Genomic DNA, 15,000 nt, shown 5'->3' on the forward strand with positions numbered 1-15,000 from the left:
GATTTGCAAATATTTAAGGATCTGAACACACTAAGGGGACATAAGAGACTGCAGTCTTGCTTTTTCCTTAACATGACATGACAGTACCAATTAGATTCAAAGAGCATTTTTTGTCAAAATAATGTGTGTTTCTGATATAAATTTCAACATGGAATTGAATTGTAATATTACTCTGTGATTGCATCAGCATGTGTTTATACCAGCAGCAGAGTTTCCTTGGTGTTTTTAAAATCACACTTTAGCTTTTTGAAATCCGCACTTTTTACAGGAGATGGTCCTAAATGTTTTTTTCTAAACAAGAGAAAACTTTATTGTCTCCCATGCATGTCAGTTCCACTGGAGACAGAAGTGTACGTTGCTGTGAAATTAATTATCTACTGAAAATATAAATAATATATTTACCATCACAGTTAATAAAATAATCTAAATGAATATGCAACAAAATTAGTGGGTTTTATTTTTTAGGTAAAATATTACCAAAGCAGGTGCCAGGACTGTTTTTCTATTTTAAAATGTCAAATGCTATTAACCTGCCATCCATGTTTGTGGTGAATGTTTATGTTTTTGAAATTGTCAATATTAATTGATCCTATTTCATTTACCTGACAGTTTTATGCAAACTTACAATTATTACTGAGTACAACTTGAGGGTAAAGCGTCTTGTTCAGGGGCCTGAACTACCACTGCCCTCCTACTTTACTGTCTTGACACATAGTGCCATGACATACTGCATCTTTTAGCTAAAATAGCAGAATTCCACATAACCTGGGGAATCAGTAATCAAAGCAGAGGGATGAATGTGCTTCGAGAAGAGCATGCTGCCATTTAAGTCTCCGCCCACCTGCGAGGCCCTGCCTATAGGTGTACATTACCTTTTAGAAGTCTCCGCCCACCTTTGAGGCCCTGCCTATAGGTGTACATTACCTTTTAGAAGTCTCCGCCCACCTGCGAGGCCCTGCCTATAGGTGTACATTACCTTTTAGAAGTCTCCGCCCACCTGCGAGGCCCTGCCTATAGGTGTACATTACCTTTTAGAAGTCTCCGCCCACCTGCGAGGCCCTGCCTATAGGTGTACATTACCTTTTAGAAGTCTCCGCCCACCTGCGAGGCCCTGCCTATAGGTGTACATTACCTTTTAGAAGTCTCCGCCCACCTGCGAGGCCCTGCCTATAGGTGTACATTACCTTTTAGAAGTCTCCGCCCACCTGCGAGGCCCTGCCTATCGGTGGACATTACCTTTTAGAAGTCTCCGCCCACCTGCGAGGCCCTGCCTATAGGTGTACATTACCTTTTAGAAGTCTCCGCCCACCTGCAAGGCCCTGCCTATAGGTGTACATTACCTTTTAGAAGTCTCCGCCCACCTGCAAGGCCCTGCCTATGAGCGTTGAGGTTTGTTGTTTCTTCTTGCTGCTACAAGTGACGTGCACATGCCAGCAGTGGCCCTGTTGCTTGGCAACACCTCTATTAGAAGTGCAGGAAGTCGTGAATGTGGTTTACAGAGCATAAGCATCATCTTTCCTCTCTCGCGCTCTCTGTCTGTTTCTCTCTCTGTCTCTCTGTCTCTCTCTCTTCCTCTCTCTCTCTCTCTCTCTCTCTCTCTCTCTCTCTCTCTCTCTCCTCATCCCCCCCTCTCTGCACACTTTTGTTTGGTTTTTAACAGGATGAGACATAATGGCTTAACCAGCAGGTTGTTAAGGTCAACAGATAAAACCATTGTTTTATTTTTTTTCTCATTAGAGTGCCTTTGCAAGTGAACTATAAAAATAGGAAGTATGTTACACAAAAGGAGGTGGCTGATGGATTATGCTGTGGGGATGAGTTTCTAGGTTGTCATTTTCTGGTGAACTCGCCTTTCTTATGGGATCAGTCACACTAAAGCCTAAGGAACAGTAAAAAGACCTCCCCATGTCATGTGGCAAGGCAGATGCAAAAATAACTCACTTTGTGAGTTAGCCAGCGCACAAGCACATGCCCATGCACAAGTACATATGACTATTTACATAGGTCTATTTACATATGTCTGTATTTACATATGTCTGTTTACATAGGTCTATTTAAATAGGTCTATTTACATATGTCTGTTTACTTAGATCTATTTACATATGTCCGTTTACATAGGTCTATTTACATAGGTCAATTTACATGTCTGTTTACATAGGTCTACTTACATAGGTCTATTGCACAGTTATATTTACATAGTTCTATTACATAGGTCTATTACATAGTTCTGTTACATAAGTCTATTACATAGGTCTGTTTACATAGGTCTGTTACGTAGATCTATTACATAAGTATATTTATATAGGTCTATTACATAGATCTATTACATAGGTCTATTACATAGGTCTGTTTACATATTATCTGTTTACATAGGTCTATTCACATAGGTCTATTTACATAGGTTTGTTTACATAGGCCAATTTTCATAGGTCTATTGCACAGGTATATTTACATAGTTCTATTTACATAGGTCTATTACATAGATCTATTACATAGGTCTGTTTACATAGGTCTGCTTAGACAGGTCTATTTACATAAATCTATTACATAGATATATTACATAGACCTATTACATAGGTCTATTACATAGGTCTATTATATAGATTACATTTATAGGTCTGTTTTATAGGTCTATTAACATCACAACGTTTCACAACAACAATTTTGCTTTTCCTCAAGGACACTACAGCTTCTGGTCAGCTGCTGGTCTGCAGCTCCTGCACTGTCCAGGGTGCACACTTACCTTCCCTGTGGTGGCCAAAGTATATAAACATGCTGAGCTTCGTTATTGCTCACAAAGACAATACATTAGTTAAGAGTCACAGTAGTAAGAGAATAAAGGCATCAACTGCTGGATCCCACTGGGATAGTCAAGTGGACATACTGGGATAGTCAGGTGGACATACTGGGATAGTCAGGTGGACTGGCACCAGTCACTTGCATACAGTGATGAGTCTACTTTGGTGATATTCATGTACTTATTGGTAGATAATATAACAAATAAAAAATACTACTGAGGTAAGTTGTCAGCATTAAAAAATAGTCGTGGAAGATGTGGGAGTTGGTGAGTTTTGAAAGCTTGTCATTTTACACTCATGACTCATGTCTGAAACTGTAACGTTGGCCTGAGGTTGATTTGCAAGCTGGATGCAAGAGTCAGATTTTTCTGTGTTTCTATTTTACCTCACACTCTGAGATAATAATATAATATTATATGAAAAGGATATTGAAAAGGATATAAATTTTAACATTTCTTATGTTATGGTGTCACACAGGAACAACCTGTTCTAACATTTGATGGTGATAGTAAATGTGATGACTTTTAAATAAGAGAATAAAACTACACGCAAGGTCTTTGGTTGAAGTACTGTTAAATAGATTTGGTTTTAACAGGTGAAAACCTCTGGTTCAACCAAATCCAACCCCTAAAATATTTAAGAAGTTCCTCTCAGATCATGTGACTTCCGCTCACGCCGAGTTCTCCACTCGGCAGAGAGAAAGAACAGGCTTTCTTCTCCTTTCTTGTCCGCCGGGTGCATTTGTGAGTGGCACACTGTGACAGTCAGCGTGACAGGCATCGCTGGAGCGCCGCAGAGTACCATAGCACCACGGCTGTGTTTGGCTTTTTCAAGTAAACTCGCCTTCACTGAAAAACATGTTACGACGGAAGCCATCCAACGCCTCAGAGAAGGAGCAGGGTCAGGTGCAGAAGAAGAAGGTGAGACTTTGTGTTATTTTGTGCAAATGCTGTGAATTTGTCAGAGAGGATGACAGAGACAAAGTTAGACTTACAACAAGAACCTTCTGGTAACCTTATATTGCAATACAGGATCTGATAGATTATATGCTAAGCAAAACCCCAAAAAAGCTTTACTTTAACATTTTCCCTACAAACAGCACCGCATCAAAAGCTGGTGGCATGTCAGTTATTGCACAGCACGAGTGTTCTGTGTGTCTGTGTTACGTGTAAATGACTTTTCTTGGGTTTGTCTGACTGCATCGTCAGAGTCAGGTTGCAATGCATGGCTGCTCTATGCTTCCTGTAGAGACGCAGGCCATCACCACACATCCTGAAAGTGTTTCTCATGTCTTAAGAGGCCCTTCAGAGGCTCCATGGTGACATTTACCTCAGCGCGGGGAGTCTGCTCAGCTCCAGGGTTTTTTCCTTTCATTTACACTGAATCTGCACCTCTTACACAAAACTCTACCAGCCCTAATTTCCACTTGATTATCATCTTTTGTGCATCAACCACAAGTTTCTGTATGTCACCTTGCATTCCCTCCACACTGTTCTGAAGCCGTCAGAAACACAAAACATCAACTGAAAGCTCTCCGGGGAGATTTCTGCCTGTCTTGAAAAAAAAGCACAGCCTGACGCTGTCATGTCTGTGTCGACTGTGCAGAGGAAGTCCAGAGAGATGCTTTAAATGTGTTTCTTCATGGTAACTAAAACACAGTGGTTCCTCATTAGCCTACTGGCTGTGTTGACAAGATCAGATATGTAGTTAGATCTGTGACTATATTACAATCCCAGTACTTTTAAAAACTAGCAGCTCATGTCAGACAAAATTCAGACAAAATAGTTTTACAAACACTACAAACACTACAAATGTACATTACAGTTACATACATAGTAAATTCAAATGTACATTACAATTACATACATAGTACCTACAAATGTAAATTACAGTTACATACATAGTACCTACAAATGTAAATTACAGTTACATACATAGTACCTACGAATGTTTGTTCAAAGCTGCCTCATTATTTCTGTGATGCCAGGTGGCCATCATATGGATTAGACAATTGTATACAGCAGTACTTCCATACACACCCTTATATGTCTATTAAAAATACCCAGACATCTTTGTTTGACTTAAAGAACCTTAATCAAAGTGAAGAGCAATATGCTTCAACAACACGGTGAGATAAAAGTGTCTGACAAAAATACTGCACAGTTGTTCTTATCCAGCACTTTATGCAGGGTTGTGTGTGTGTGTGTGTGTGTGTGTGTGTGTGTGTGCGCACGTGCACATGACATCAATCGTTTTCTTGGTATAGTACGGCTTCTTTTCCTCACCCCATCATTCGTACCATCTTTTCTTCTCAGTACAGGAAGTCACTATGCTACAGGAAAGCTTTGCAAGCCAATCACAGCACCGCTGGCCTGTGGTGATAGGGGACTACTGATTTCAGGCCCTGTTCCAGAAGACTGTGCCCAGAACTTGCAGTATTGCACAGGCTGTAGTCTCCCTCTCTGCATCAGATATCAAAATAAACTGTGAACTTCGTATAGTGCTGAATTCAAGTTGTGACTCTCCCAGAGCAATAGCAGTATACGACATATTTCCACCACCTGACGGATAAACCAATGAGTGAGAGAAGACAGGGCCAGAAACGGAGAGTTGCTAAGACACACAAGTGCTTCTGTTTGATTTCAAGCTTGTTGTTGCTGATGTTGTCTGCGTTGTTGTAGTTGACCCTCCCCGCCAAGAAAGGTTTTTTATAGGGTTGTTATTGTGGTTGTTAAATACATGCAAGATGATGTTATGTTGCCCAGCTTACCAAGGTGTGACTTTTTAAGGGAATTTCTGAGGTATGCTGATATCAGTCTGTTCTGAGTAACATTATTTCTGTGTGTGTGTGTGTGTGCGTGTGTGTGTGTGTGTGTGTGTGTGTGTGTGCGTGCGTGTGTGCGTGTGTGTGTGCGTGTGCGCGTGTGTGTGTGTGCGCGCACGCGCGTGTGTGTGTGTGTGTGTGTGTGTGTGTGTGTGTGTGTGTGTGTGTGTGTGTGTGTGTGTGTGTCCACAGCTGACACTGCAGAGATCCAGCAGTTTTAAAGACTTTATGAAACCCAAACCATCTTCACCTGTAATGTGTCCTGATCCCATCCTGAATGAGATGGTGAGCTCGCACTTTTACTGTTTACTGTTTACCAAGTTATTTTTCAGGACATTAATTACATTTACTTGGCAGTTAGTCAGACTAAATGATCCTCAGTGTTGTGATTGTACATTTCAAAAGGTGAAATGAATTGAAATTAAATTAAATTAATCTAAAGGTAAGATAGAATATCCTGTGTTCTTCCAGCTGCATTGGGAGACTGAAACAGAGAGATCAGTATGTGATTTAGAAGCTTTCTGTAAACCACACTGGGTCATATTTAAAAATACCCAACAGGATACCATCCCCATATGAGCTAGCCAAGCATAGAGCCTGAACGATGCAGAAATACTGATAATGCATGAATACAGCAGGAAGTACAGAGGTAGATAGATAGCTAGATAGCTAGATAGATAGCTAGATAGATAGCTAGATAGATAGATAGCTAGATAGCTAGATAGCTAGATAGATAGATAGATAGATAGATAGATAGATAGATAGATAGATAGATAGATAGATAGATAGATAGATAGATAGATAGATAGATAGTCCTTCCTCCTACAGATTCAGAAGTATGTTGCTTACACAGCTGAATTCAGACCTCTGTCTGTTTCTCTGAAAATCACGCATACTTCACTACAATTTTACTATCTCTAGAAAGGTAGCTGGATAGAAAAAGAAAGCAAGAAATAAAGACAGGAAGGAAGGAAGAGAAGTACACTGAACACACTAGTATGGGATGCTGATTTAAAGATAGCATCACTAATTTATGCTCAATAGCAGAGTCCTTCCCCAAGTAATGGGAAAATGACTGTGTGTCACCAAATTCCCAGACAACCGATGTACACAGCAACAGCAGTGGCAGTGGGTGGTCCTCCTCTGTAACCGTAGTAACAGGTGACGGTTGTAGCTCATGGCAGTACACACTGCAGCCAACTGGTTGACTCACTGTGGTAATGTCACAGTAACTGACTGTGGCTTACTGGAAATTCACCACCCCCCACGCACAGGGCAGAGAGCTTTTTTATTTTTTTAAATACCACATAATTCTCAAGTGACAAAGAGGATGATGTGTTTCGGCCAGCTTGTAGCTGTTGCTCAATGGTTGAAATGCTTTCAAGGTCTGAGAATAAACACAAGGCAGGGAGGAGACAAACGCATGCTAGATATGAGGAAACGATACAAAACTAGTGGTTTTCTGCCTTCTGTGTAAATTACGTAAAGACACGATGACCTATTTAATAGTGACATCATTACGCATGAAATAGTTACACAATGAAAAAACAGACACAGTGCTGTACCTACCCCAGGCTGGATAGCAGGGATGGAAATTATACAGAGACGTGGGCTTTGGTTTACATGAAGGATGTGATCACGATAAAGTCAAGCAGTCAAAATGTCTTGACTTAGAATTAAAGAATGATTCTGCCTCAGTACAATTATCCAGTCTCAGTTCTGTCTGTTTAGTCAGTACGAAGTTATTTACCTTAAAATATAAAGAGAGTTTATGCCCAATCTTAGACTAATCTTCAGTACCAATAAGTCAGTTGAGTCAATTTGGGAAACTTGCCTTAAACTGTTAAGCAGTGATCGTAATGAACAAGACTACACAAACATATATCATTCTAATTTATAAGTCTAATATTTTGTTTTTGGAATCCCCTATTTACATGGTCAGTGGCTGTTCATATTACTAACAAACAAATGAATAAATGTAAACACTAATAAAGTGTTGCTGTACTTCCATTAGGTGCCAGAAGGGCCAGAAGACTCGGGGAAACACAGTGGGAAGCTGGGAAAGAAATGGCGGAACGTCATCACTCGTACAATGACTCGCAAGACATCCAAGATGGTACAAAAAGTTCTTGCAGAGGAGGGGGTGAGTTGGAGCACCAAGAATCAGCACAACACACAAACGCATGAATCAGCCAATCTGTTCACTGGGAAAGGGAATTCTCACGTTAGCAACAATCAGGGTGTTTAAAAAGAAGCCGCCGGTCCAGTCCAGCAAAGCAGACTGATTATGTCTCCCCCTTCTGGATGAAAATGGGAAATATCCAGCAAACAGAAAATGAACATTTTGACTCCATTCTAACAAAGACCCTAAATTTGAAGGTATGTTTCTGTTTGTATTCATTAGAAAAGTTTGATGGTTTGTTTTGCAGACCGAGAGTGGAGAGGAAGGCTCAATGTCACCCCTGTCTCCTGACGGGATCCCAGACCTGGGTACGGGGAACAGGATGTCCGTGTGCTCCAACAGTTCTGAGGACACCATGCACTCTCCTCTGTCCCGCCAGCTCTCTGGATGTAAGAGAGACACTTAGCTCCATACTAATCAGCTCATAAGGCAATCTGGCATCCAATTGTTAGTGACATTCATGCTTTGACACTGAGGCCTTCCTTCAAGGTTGTCTTATGTATGCGCAGGTGGAGACAGGCAAAGCCTGGACAGTGGCTTCAGTCAGAGGTACAGCTTTGACGGCCCCTACATCGGACGGGCCCTCGTTCATACTGACTTCACTCCCAGCCCGTATGACGTCGACTGCCTCAAACTCCAGGTTAGGAGTCTGTCCCTTTGTTATTTACCCCCCCCCCCCCCCCCCCCAAATAAACAATTTGTTGTCCATATGAAACAAGTTAGCCTGGTGTGTTGATGAGTGTTTCATTATGCCTTATTATGTTTTTAGTGGTGTAGAAATTGAAATGTTTGAAAAATAAGTACAAACGTGCAGCGTCTGCTCCACAGAAAGGCGACATCATCCAGATCATCGAGAAACCACCCGTGGGCACCTGGACCGGTAAACTCAACAACAAAGTGGGATCCTTCAAGTTCATCTATGTCACCATGCTGCCGGAGGAGGACACGCCGCCCAGGAGGAAGAGGTGTCAAAGCCAGGGACATCGCAACCGACCCAAACCCCAAACCCTGGACGAGCTTCTGGACAGGATCGGTCTCGCTGTAAGTGCCAGTTGGGTGGGAGCGCACTGTCACATGGTATCGCACCGATCCACTGGTCCAAAACTTAAAGTGATCTCGTGTGAGAACAGTCCACAGTGGTCGTATTGGCTTTGTTAATCCAGATACAAGTTACAAGCTGGTAGGCTGCTGTTTTGTATGTCATGATAAGGTGAACGCCTAATGATGGGAAACTCAGTTTGTTTGTCTTTCCAGGAGCTTGGATCTCTTCTCTCCATGCATGGTTTCCAAAGTTTGGAGGACTTTGGAGCCCTGAAGGAGTCCCACCTAAACGAACTGAATATCACAGATCCCGAGCAACGCACCAAGATATTGACAGCCGCCGAACTGCTGCAGGACTGTACGTGCTGTGTGCCTCTCGTGGCACAAAACTATCCATCCATATCTACAGGCTCTGAGACGCAAAGAGCCTTCAGAACAAAACAGCCTTTGTAAAGATGGAGTTATTTTAGCATTTAGAACAATGCCATTAAAATACACGAAACTAAAGCCCATACAGAGGGGGTCCGTACAGACCTGGACACCTCACCAGTAGGAAATGTGTTTTCACCAGCCAAATTGTGTATTCATTTCATTTCATTTCCATGGTAATGTTTGTAGCAGACTAGCTCTGAAGACATGTACTGGTCCATGGGCATATTTCAGGAATTCTTTCAAGCAGAAAATTAGCTGTTATAATGGCTGAGGTTTGCTCTCTCTCTCGTTAAACACCTGGCTGCAGGTGCCCAGAGATTAACTACACCAGCATCTTACTAATTGGCCAGCCAACGCTGCCAAATGTGTCCCAGTTATTTGAATTGTACTTTTCTGCAAACGTCCTTGCATCATGTCCTAGCAGACCGTGCCAGTTCTAGAGAAACGTGGACCAGTATGGCGCAATCAGCCAGTCAGCAACAGACTTGTTCAGTGAAACGCCTCTTTGTTTCCCTGCAGCCGAGTCTGAGGAGGAGACCGGTGGTGATGAGCAGAAGGGCGATGTACCGCGCGACTCAGGCTGCTACGAGAGCACCGAGATCCTGGCGAACGGGCGCGAGGAGACCGAAACGCTCCTGGGGCCCGAGGAGGACCCTAGGACAGACTCACAGCTGGGCGCAATACAGGAGCAGCTGCAGGTCCTGGACGTGAAGGAGGAATCCTGAGCCCCGTGCGATGAGTCAGTGCTGGAGAACTCCACAGTCACTCACTGCGGACTCCCTCCGTCTCACTCACGGCTCCAGAGGATCTTTCGTGAGCTTTGTAGCAGCAAACTTCCATGACAAACATATTTCAGATGCACATGGATACCCATGTGCTTGACTGTAATGTTTATGACTTCATGTTTGAAGGAAAGTCTTTAATATTGAATTATAGCTAAATAACTGATTTTAATTATATTAATGGACAGTGGCTATTCCGTTGCCTACGATTTTTACATTTCTGACATCTTGATAGTTTTTTTCAGTGTTTCAATGGCTTTTGTATACATATGAACAGAAATTTACAGCACATCTTTAGTTATTCGAGGGCAAAGTAATCAGTCATTTCTGTTGTTATAGCTAATCTATAATTCTTTAATATGATGATATATATGGTCTTATAAGATATATGATCTTTATACTACAACAATGTATTTTAAAGCGTGTCATTTTCATTATGAATGTACAACCCAAAGGTATTCTTCTGCTTACTAAGAATTTTTGTTTTTCACAAACATTGTGTGGTGTCTTGAGACACTATTGTGTGTTGACGGTTGTGTTGATATGGGTGGAGGTTCCTTACGTGTTCCATTTATAAACACCTGTGTGCACTGTTGTATATATATATGTTGTTTGTTTTTTTGTTTTTTTGTTTTTTTTCCACAGTTTGGTTTGTGTTCTCTTAGCCTGTAATTGTGACATGGTCTGCGATTTGTTTTCATGACGCTTTGTTTTGAATAAATTTTTTATGAAAATGGGTAATGTTGGTAAAATTAGGTTCTCTTGGGAAGATAACTGTCACAATTTACATTACAATGGCGAGTGTACCAATCACACTGCAATAAAGTGAAAGACACTGTATAATTTAATGAACATATGTACACATACCAATCCAGCATGTAAAACAAAGTGAAAATATGAGATAATCACAGTGTTGATAGAAAAAAAGTGAACGGAACATAATTTAACAAGTGATAGATTATATTGTATACATCATACATTGTAAACATATATCTAGAGCAGACCTGCATTTCTTGATAATGTTCAATACATTTTAAACCCTAAAATGGCATTACGGTTGTAGATTCACTGTCAACTCATGTAATCAATCAATTTATCTGGACCAAAAATGCACTACTACCACCTCTGCGAGCCTACTCACTACACAGCTCGCCACTTCTGCGAGCCTATACGCCTGCACGCAACCGTCCGGACGCCATTTTCGTTAACACTAACGTTTATGCCAAAAAGCATAAACACAAAATATGTGAAAAAGGCATACTTACATAATTCTATCAATACACAGCAAAACTGTGTTGAAACTAAGCCAGGGACAGCTCAGCTTCTGCTAACAAAGACGACGCTGGATGTGCATACTACACACGTTGGCGCGTGCTGTCGTGTCGTGGTCGAAGGCCTCTGTTATAGCAGCACCGAAACGTGGCCCATCCTCATCGGAGCTTCCAGACCCCTCGTATCAGACAAATTCTCCACACAAAGCACATATAGCTCGTTAAATCATAAGGAAAACTAACAGTTAACATGCAAAAGAATGCATCAAAAAAATGATTTTTTTTCTCAATCATTCTTTACATCCCTCTTGCTGCCCACAGGACACTGCAGCTCCACTCAGGGAACATCTGACCGCAGACTCCTTATCTCTCTCAGATAGCCGTCAGAAACACACACGTCTCTCGTAATCTCTCATTATCTCGCCCCCTCCCCCCCAACACCCCCAACACCCCCAACACACACACACACACACACACACACACACAGTGCCTACTAGAAAAAATACAACAAAACACAAAGATGCTTTAACTGGCTTGGAGATACGAAGGATTTACTAAATGGTACTTGTAGTCATTCAACATTTTACACCAATAACATTCTTTCACTAAGAATTTGCTGAAGCTTACATAGACACATCTACTCTACCTTACAAAGAAAGAATAAAACCGAAAAGATGCGCAGCTCACAGACTAGCACTGGTTAAATATGTTGCGCATCGAACACGCACTCATGGACCGTGTCCTGCAGACGCCAGGTAAAGGCCCATGTGTCAGGCATTGTAAACACGCTGTTCTGTAGCCCTGGTCCCGCCATTTCGGTGTAAAATTGACAGATGTGGTGAAGACTCTGAGAATTCATTTCCGTCTCTTCGGTCCCAGCCTGGTCACGTTCAGCCAAGGCGCACACAGCCTTGAGTCACACATGCCTCACGTGAGGCACAGAGGCACAGAAGAGAGCTCGAGCACAAACAGCGGACACCGGTCCGAGTCATGACCACAAACAGCAGAGCAGGACACAGGATGGAGACGTTTCCGGGATAATCCTGACGAGTCAGTCTGCTGCTAAAGAGGTGAAGATGGCCAGTGCGCGTACGCAGGAGAGCCTCCTGCTTCTTTACTTCATTAGAGTGCACGCAATCTCAACTAATAAGTGTTTGTTTTGGGTTTTTTTACATTATGTACATTTATAACATGGCTTCATGTGGATTTCATTGTTTAACCTTTCTTTTTTGTTGCTTGTCAATGTGTATTGATGTTTTGATTTTGAAAATAACATCTTTAATACTTAACATAAACTATTTTGGGTAGCACTATGACGTGGAAACTGTAGGATTTTTCTTCAGATGGTCATAGATGACTGAGTGCAGCTTGGAGATAAGGCACTGGCACTAATATCTGTCATCAACAGACCGGCATCTATGCTCCTAAACACCTACACCAGTACACACACACAACCACGCGCGCACACACACACAACCATGCACGCACACACACTGACAGAGAGAGAGAGACGACGCTCCTAAACCTTCACCAGTACACATACACAGACTCACACAACCACGTGCGCACACACAACCATGCACACACACAACCACGCACACACACAACCACGCACACACACACAACCATGCACACACACACAAACAGAGAGAGATGACGCTCCTAAACTTACACCAGTACACACACACTCACATAACCACACACACACACAACCACACACACACACACACACAACCACGCACATACACACACACAACCACACACACACAACCACGCACACACAACCACGCACATACACAACCACGCACACACACACAACCACGCACACACAACCACGCACACACACACAACCACGCCCACACAACCACGCACACACACACACACAGTGTAGGAGGGGCTTCCCTTCACTGACCTGAAACATCTTGTATTTCTTGTCATGCTCACACGGACACCCTTTAAAGCATCACTATTGGACTTCAGTGACATCAGTGGACATTCGATATTTAAAAGAAACAAAACCAGAATGAAGCACGACTATAACTCACTGACTGAAATATCAACTACAAAAAACTGGCCCGCAGTGCTTTTTGGGAGCGTGACCTGTTAATGACTCCATATGCTCTGTTGTGCAGTCTGTGCATGAGTTGCTAATATACAGGTAACTGTTCCGTTTCGCACCCTTCAGAAATCACCCCAGAGGAGTCGATATTGCGCGGCACCTGTTGCACAAAGTACTACAGAATCTAGAATCAGACTCTAGAATGGCATGTGCATCGGTCTGCGCCAGGAGCACAGGAGGGGCAGGAAATGGCCGTTCAGAAACAGGTAACGCCACTGGAAGAAAAGCATCGCAGACAGCCAATCAGAGAAACCCCAGTGGTCATGCAGCATTTCAGTGATAGAGGAAGGGTGGTGACAGGATCCACACGTGGCCTCTTGATTGAGTCTCTCCCACCGTTCTCCAGACCGTTCATACGCACGCACTCCTCGATGGGGGGGGCGTTGGGCGGCTGCGGCGAAGGTCTAGTGGGAAGACTCCTTGACGAGGATGGTTGTGGGCGGGGCTTTGGGTGCGGACCCGTTCGGGCCGGTTGCATCCTCCTCTTCAGGGATGCTGGTGGCAGTGTCGTGGCCAGTCGTGGCTATGCTGGGCGGGGCCTCGTCGGGGGAGTGTTCGTTGGGGATCAGAGGGGAAGTGGTTTTCTGCAAGGAAAAAAAGGCTACAATCAGAACACGCAAATCCAAACGCGAACAGGTGCCAGAGAGTGTTTAGCAGGACGGATGTGGGGTGGAGGAGGCAGGGTTCTGTCTCTGCAGGATTCGGATCTTTACATTCCCTGAGTGCTGGAGCTGGACCACAGATTTAGAGTTTCTAGTGAATGTGAAAAATCGAACGGAGAAACCCGCCCGAGTTATTCTCCGAGTTCTGCTCAGAATGAGGAGCTGAATGTTAACAGTGCCCTCAGGTGGAGAGACTGCGCAAGGTCACGGAGTAATGGCCTCCACCCTCAGAACATCGCTCCGATAGCGCAAAAGCAGCAGCCCTGCGTTCTTTTATATCGTCTCACTTGCCTTCGCACAGACACGCTCCCTGGGCACACACAGGTTACCATGACTACCTCATTGGCCATCACCATGCCAGGTTCTAATAATTACTTCATTGGGTGTCACCATGTAAGGTTACCATGACTACCTCATTGGGCGTCACCATGCCAGGTTCTAATAATTACTTCATTGGGTGTCACCATGTAAGGTTACCATGCCTACCTCATTGGGCGTCACCATGCCAGGTTCTAATAATTACTTCATTGGGTGTCACCATGTAAGGTTACCATGCCTACCTCATTGGGCGTCACTGTGTTGGCCGTGGCGGCTGTGACATCTGAAGTTTTGCAAGGGGTGGAGCCAGAAGACTCCAGCATCACCCCCCTTCTGTCCAACACACTGGCAAGAGAGAGAGAGAGAGAGAGAGAGAGAGAGAGAGAGAGAGAGAGAGAGAGAGAGAGGTGGAACATATGTAATCGCACTGCCCATAGATGCAAGATTAGGCTTGCCCTTCCACTGCAATGCCAGAGGTCAGTAGGGTTCCTACCTTGGGTAGGTGGGTCCACACAGCACCTCACAGCAGTTCTTCACAATGTTCTTGTGACTGTATGGGTTCTGAACCCGG

The 15,000-nt window shown here is 43.3% G+C and overlaps 3 protein-coding genes across 5 annotated transcripts in view; 2 read left to right on the forward strand and 1 right to left on the reverse strand.

The window, feature by feature from the left end:
- xpnpep2 (X-prolyl aminopeptidase (aminopeptidase P) 2, membrane-bound) overlaps positions 1–436 on the forward strand; it is a 9,511-nt gene extending 9,075 nt beyond the window's left edge. For both annotated transcript variants that reach the window (XM_035531906.1, XM_027018545.2), the window contains one exon: positions 1–436. This exon is cut by the window's left edge and continues 401 nt beyond it. The gene's annotated coding sequence lies outside the window, so the exon portion shown is untranslated.
- Positions 437–3,464: 3,028 nt separating this feature from the next.
- Positions 3,465–10,800, forward strand: sash3 (SAM and SH3 domain containing 3). Its single transcript, XM_027018578.2, has 8 exons — positions 3,465–3,718; positions 5,815–5,907; positions 7,637–7,765; positions 8,052–8,193; positions 8,314–8,444; positions 8,633–8,845; positions 9,059–9,203; positions 9,797–10,800. The coding sequence occupies exons 1-8, from the start codon at positions 3,656–3,658 to the stop codon at positions 10,000–10,002; spliced, it is 1,122 nt and encodes a 373-aa protein (XP_026874379.2). The 5' UTR covers positions 3,465–3,655; the 3' UTR covers positions 10,003–10,800.
- A 2,347-nt stretch (positions 10,801–13,147) lies between these two features.
- Positions 13,148–15,000, reverse strand: part of zdhhc9 (zinc finger DHHC-type palmitoyltransferase 9) — a 17,774-nt gene continuing 15,921 nt past the window's right edge. For both annotated transcript variants that reach the window (XM_035532145.1, XM_035532144.1), the window contains 3 exons: positions 14,923–15,000; positions 14,672–14,774; positions 13,148–14,033 (listed from right to left, as the gene is read on the reverse strand). The exon at positions 14,923–15,000 is cut by the window's right edge and continues 26 nt beyond it. In XM_035532145.1, the coding sequence (XP_035388038.1) occupies positions 13,854–14,033; positions 14,672–14,774; positions 14,923–15,000 (361 nt within the window). In that variant the 3' untranslated portion in view covers positions 13,148–13,853. The remainder of the gene's footprint in view (positions 14,034–14,671; positions 14,775–14,922) is intronic.

The sequence above is a fragment of the Electrophorus electricus genome, chromosome 12, assembly GCF_013358815.1.
Source record: "Electrophorus electricus isolate fEleEle1 chromosome 12, fEleEle1.pri, whole genome shotgun sequence".
Taxonomy (NCBI): domain Eukaryota; kingdom Metazoa; phylum Chordata; class Actinopteri; order Gymnotiformes; family Gymnotidae; genus Electrophorus; species Electrophorus electricus.

Excerpts from the sequence above, each read along its gene's own strand:
- sash3 (XM_027018578.2), top strand. The coding sequence starts at position 3,656 with ATGTTACGACGGAAGCCATCCAACGCCTCAGAGAAGGAGCAGGGTCAG. Across the intron at positions 5,908-7,636 it reads ATCCCATCCTGAATGAGATG|GTGCCAGAAGGGCCAGAAGA; the intron begins GTGAGCTCGCAC and ends TACTTCCATTAG. Across the intron at positions 8,445-8,632 it reads TCGACTGCCTCAAACTCCAG|AAAGGCGACATCATCCAGAT; the intron begins GTTAGGAGTCTG and ends TCTGCTCCACAG.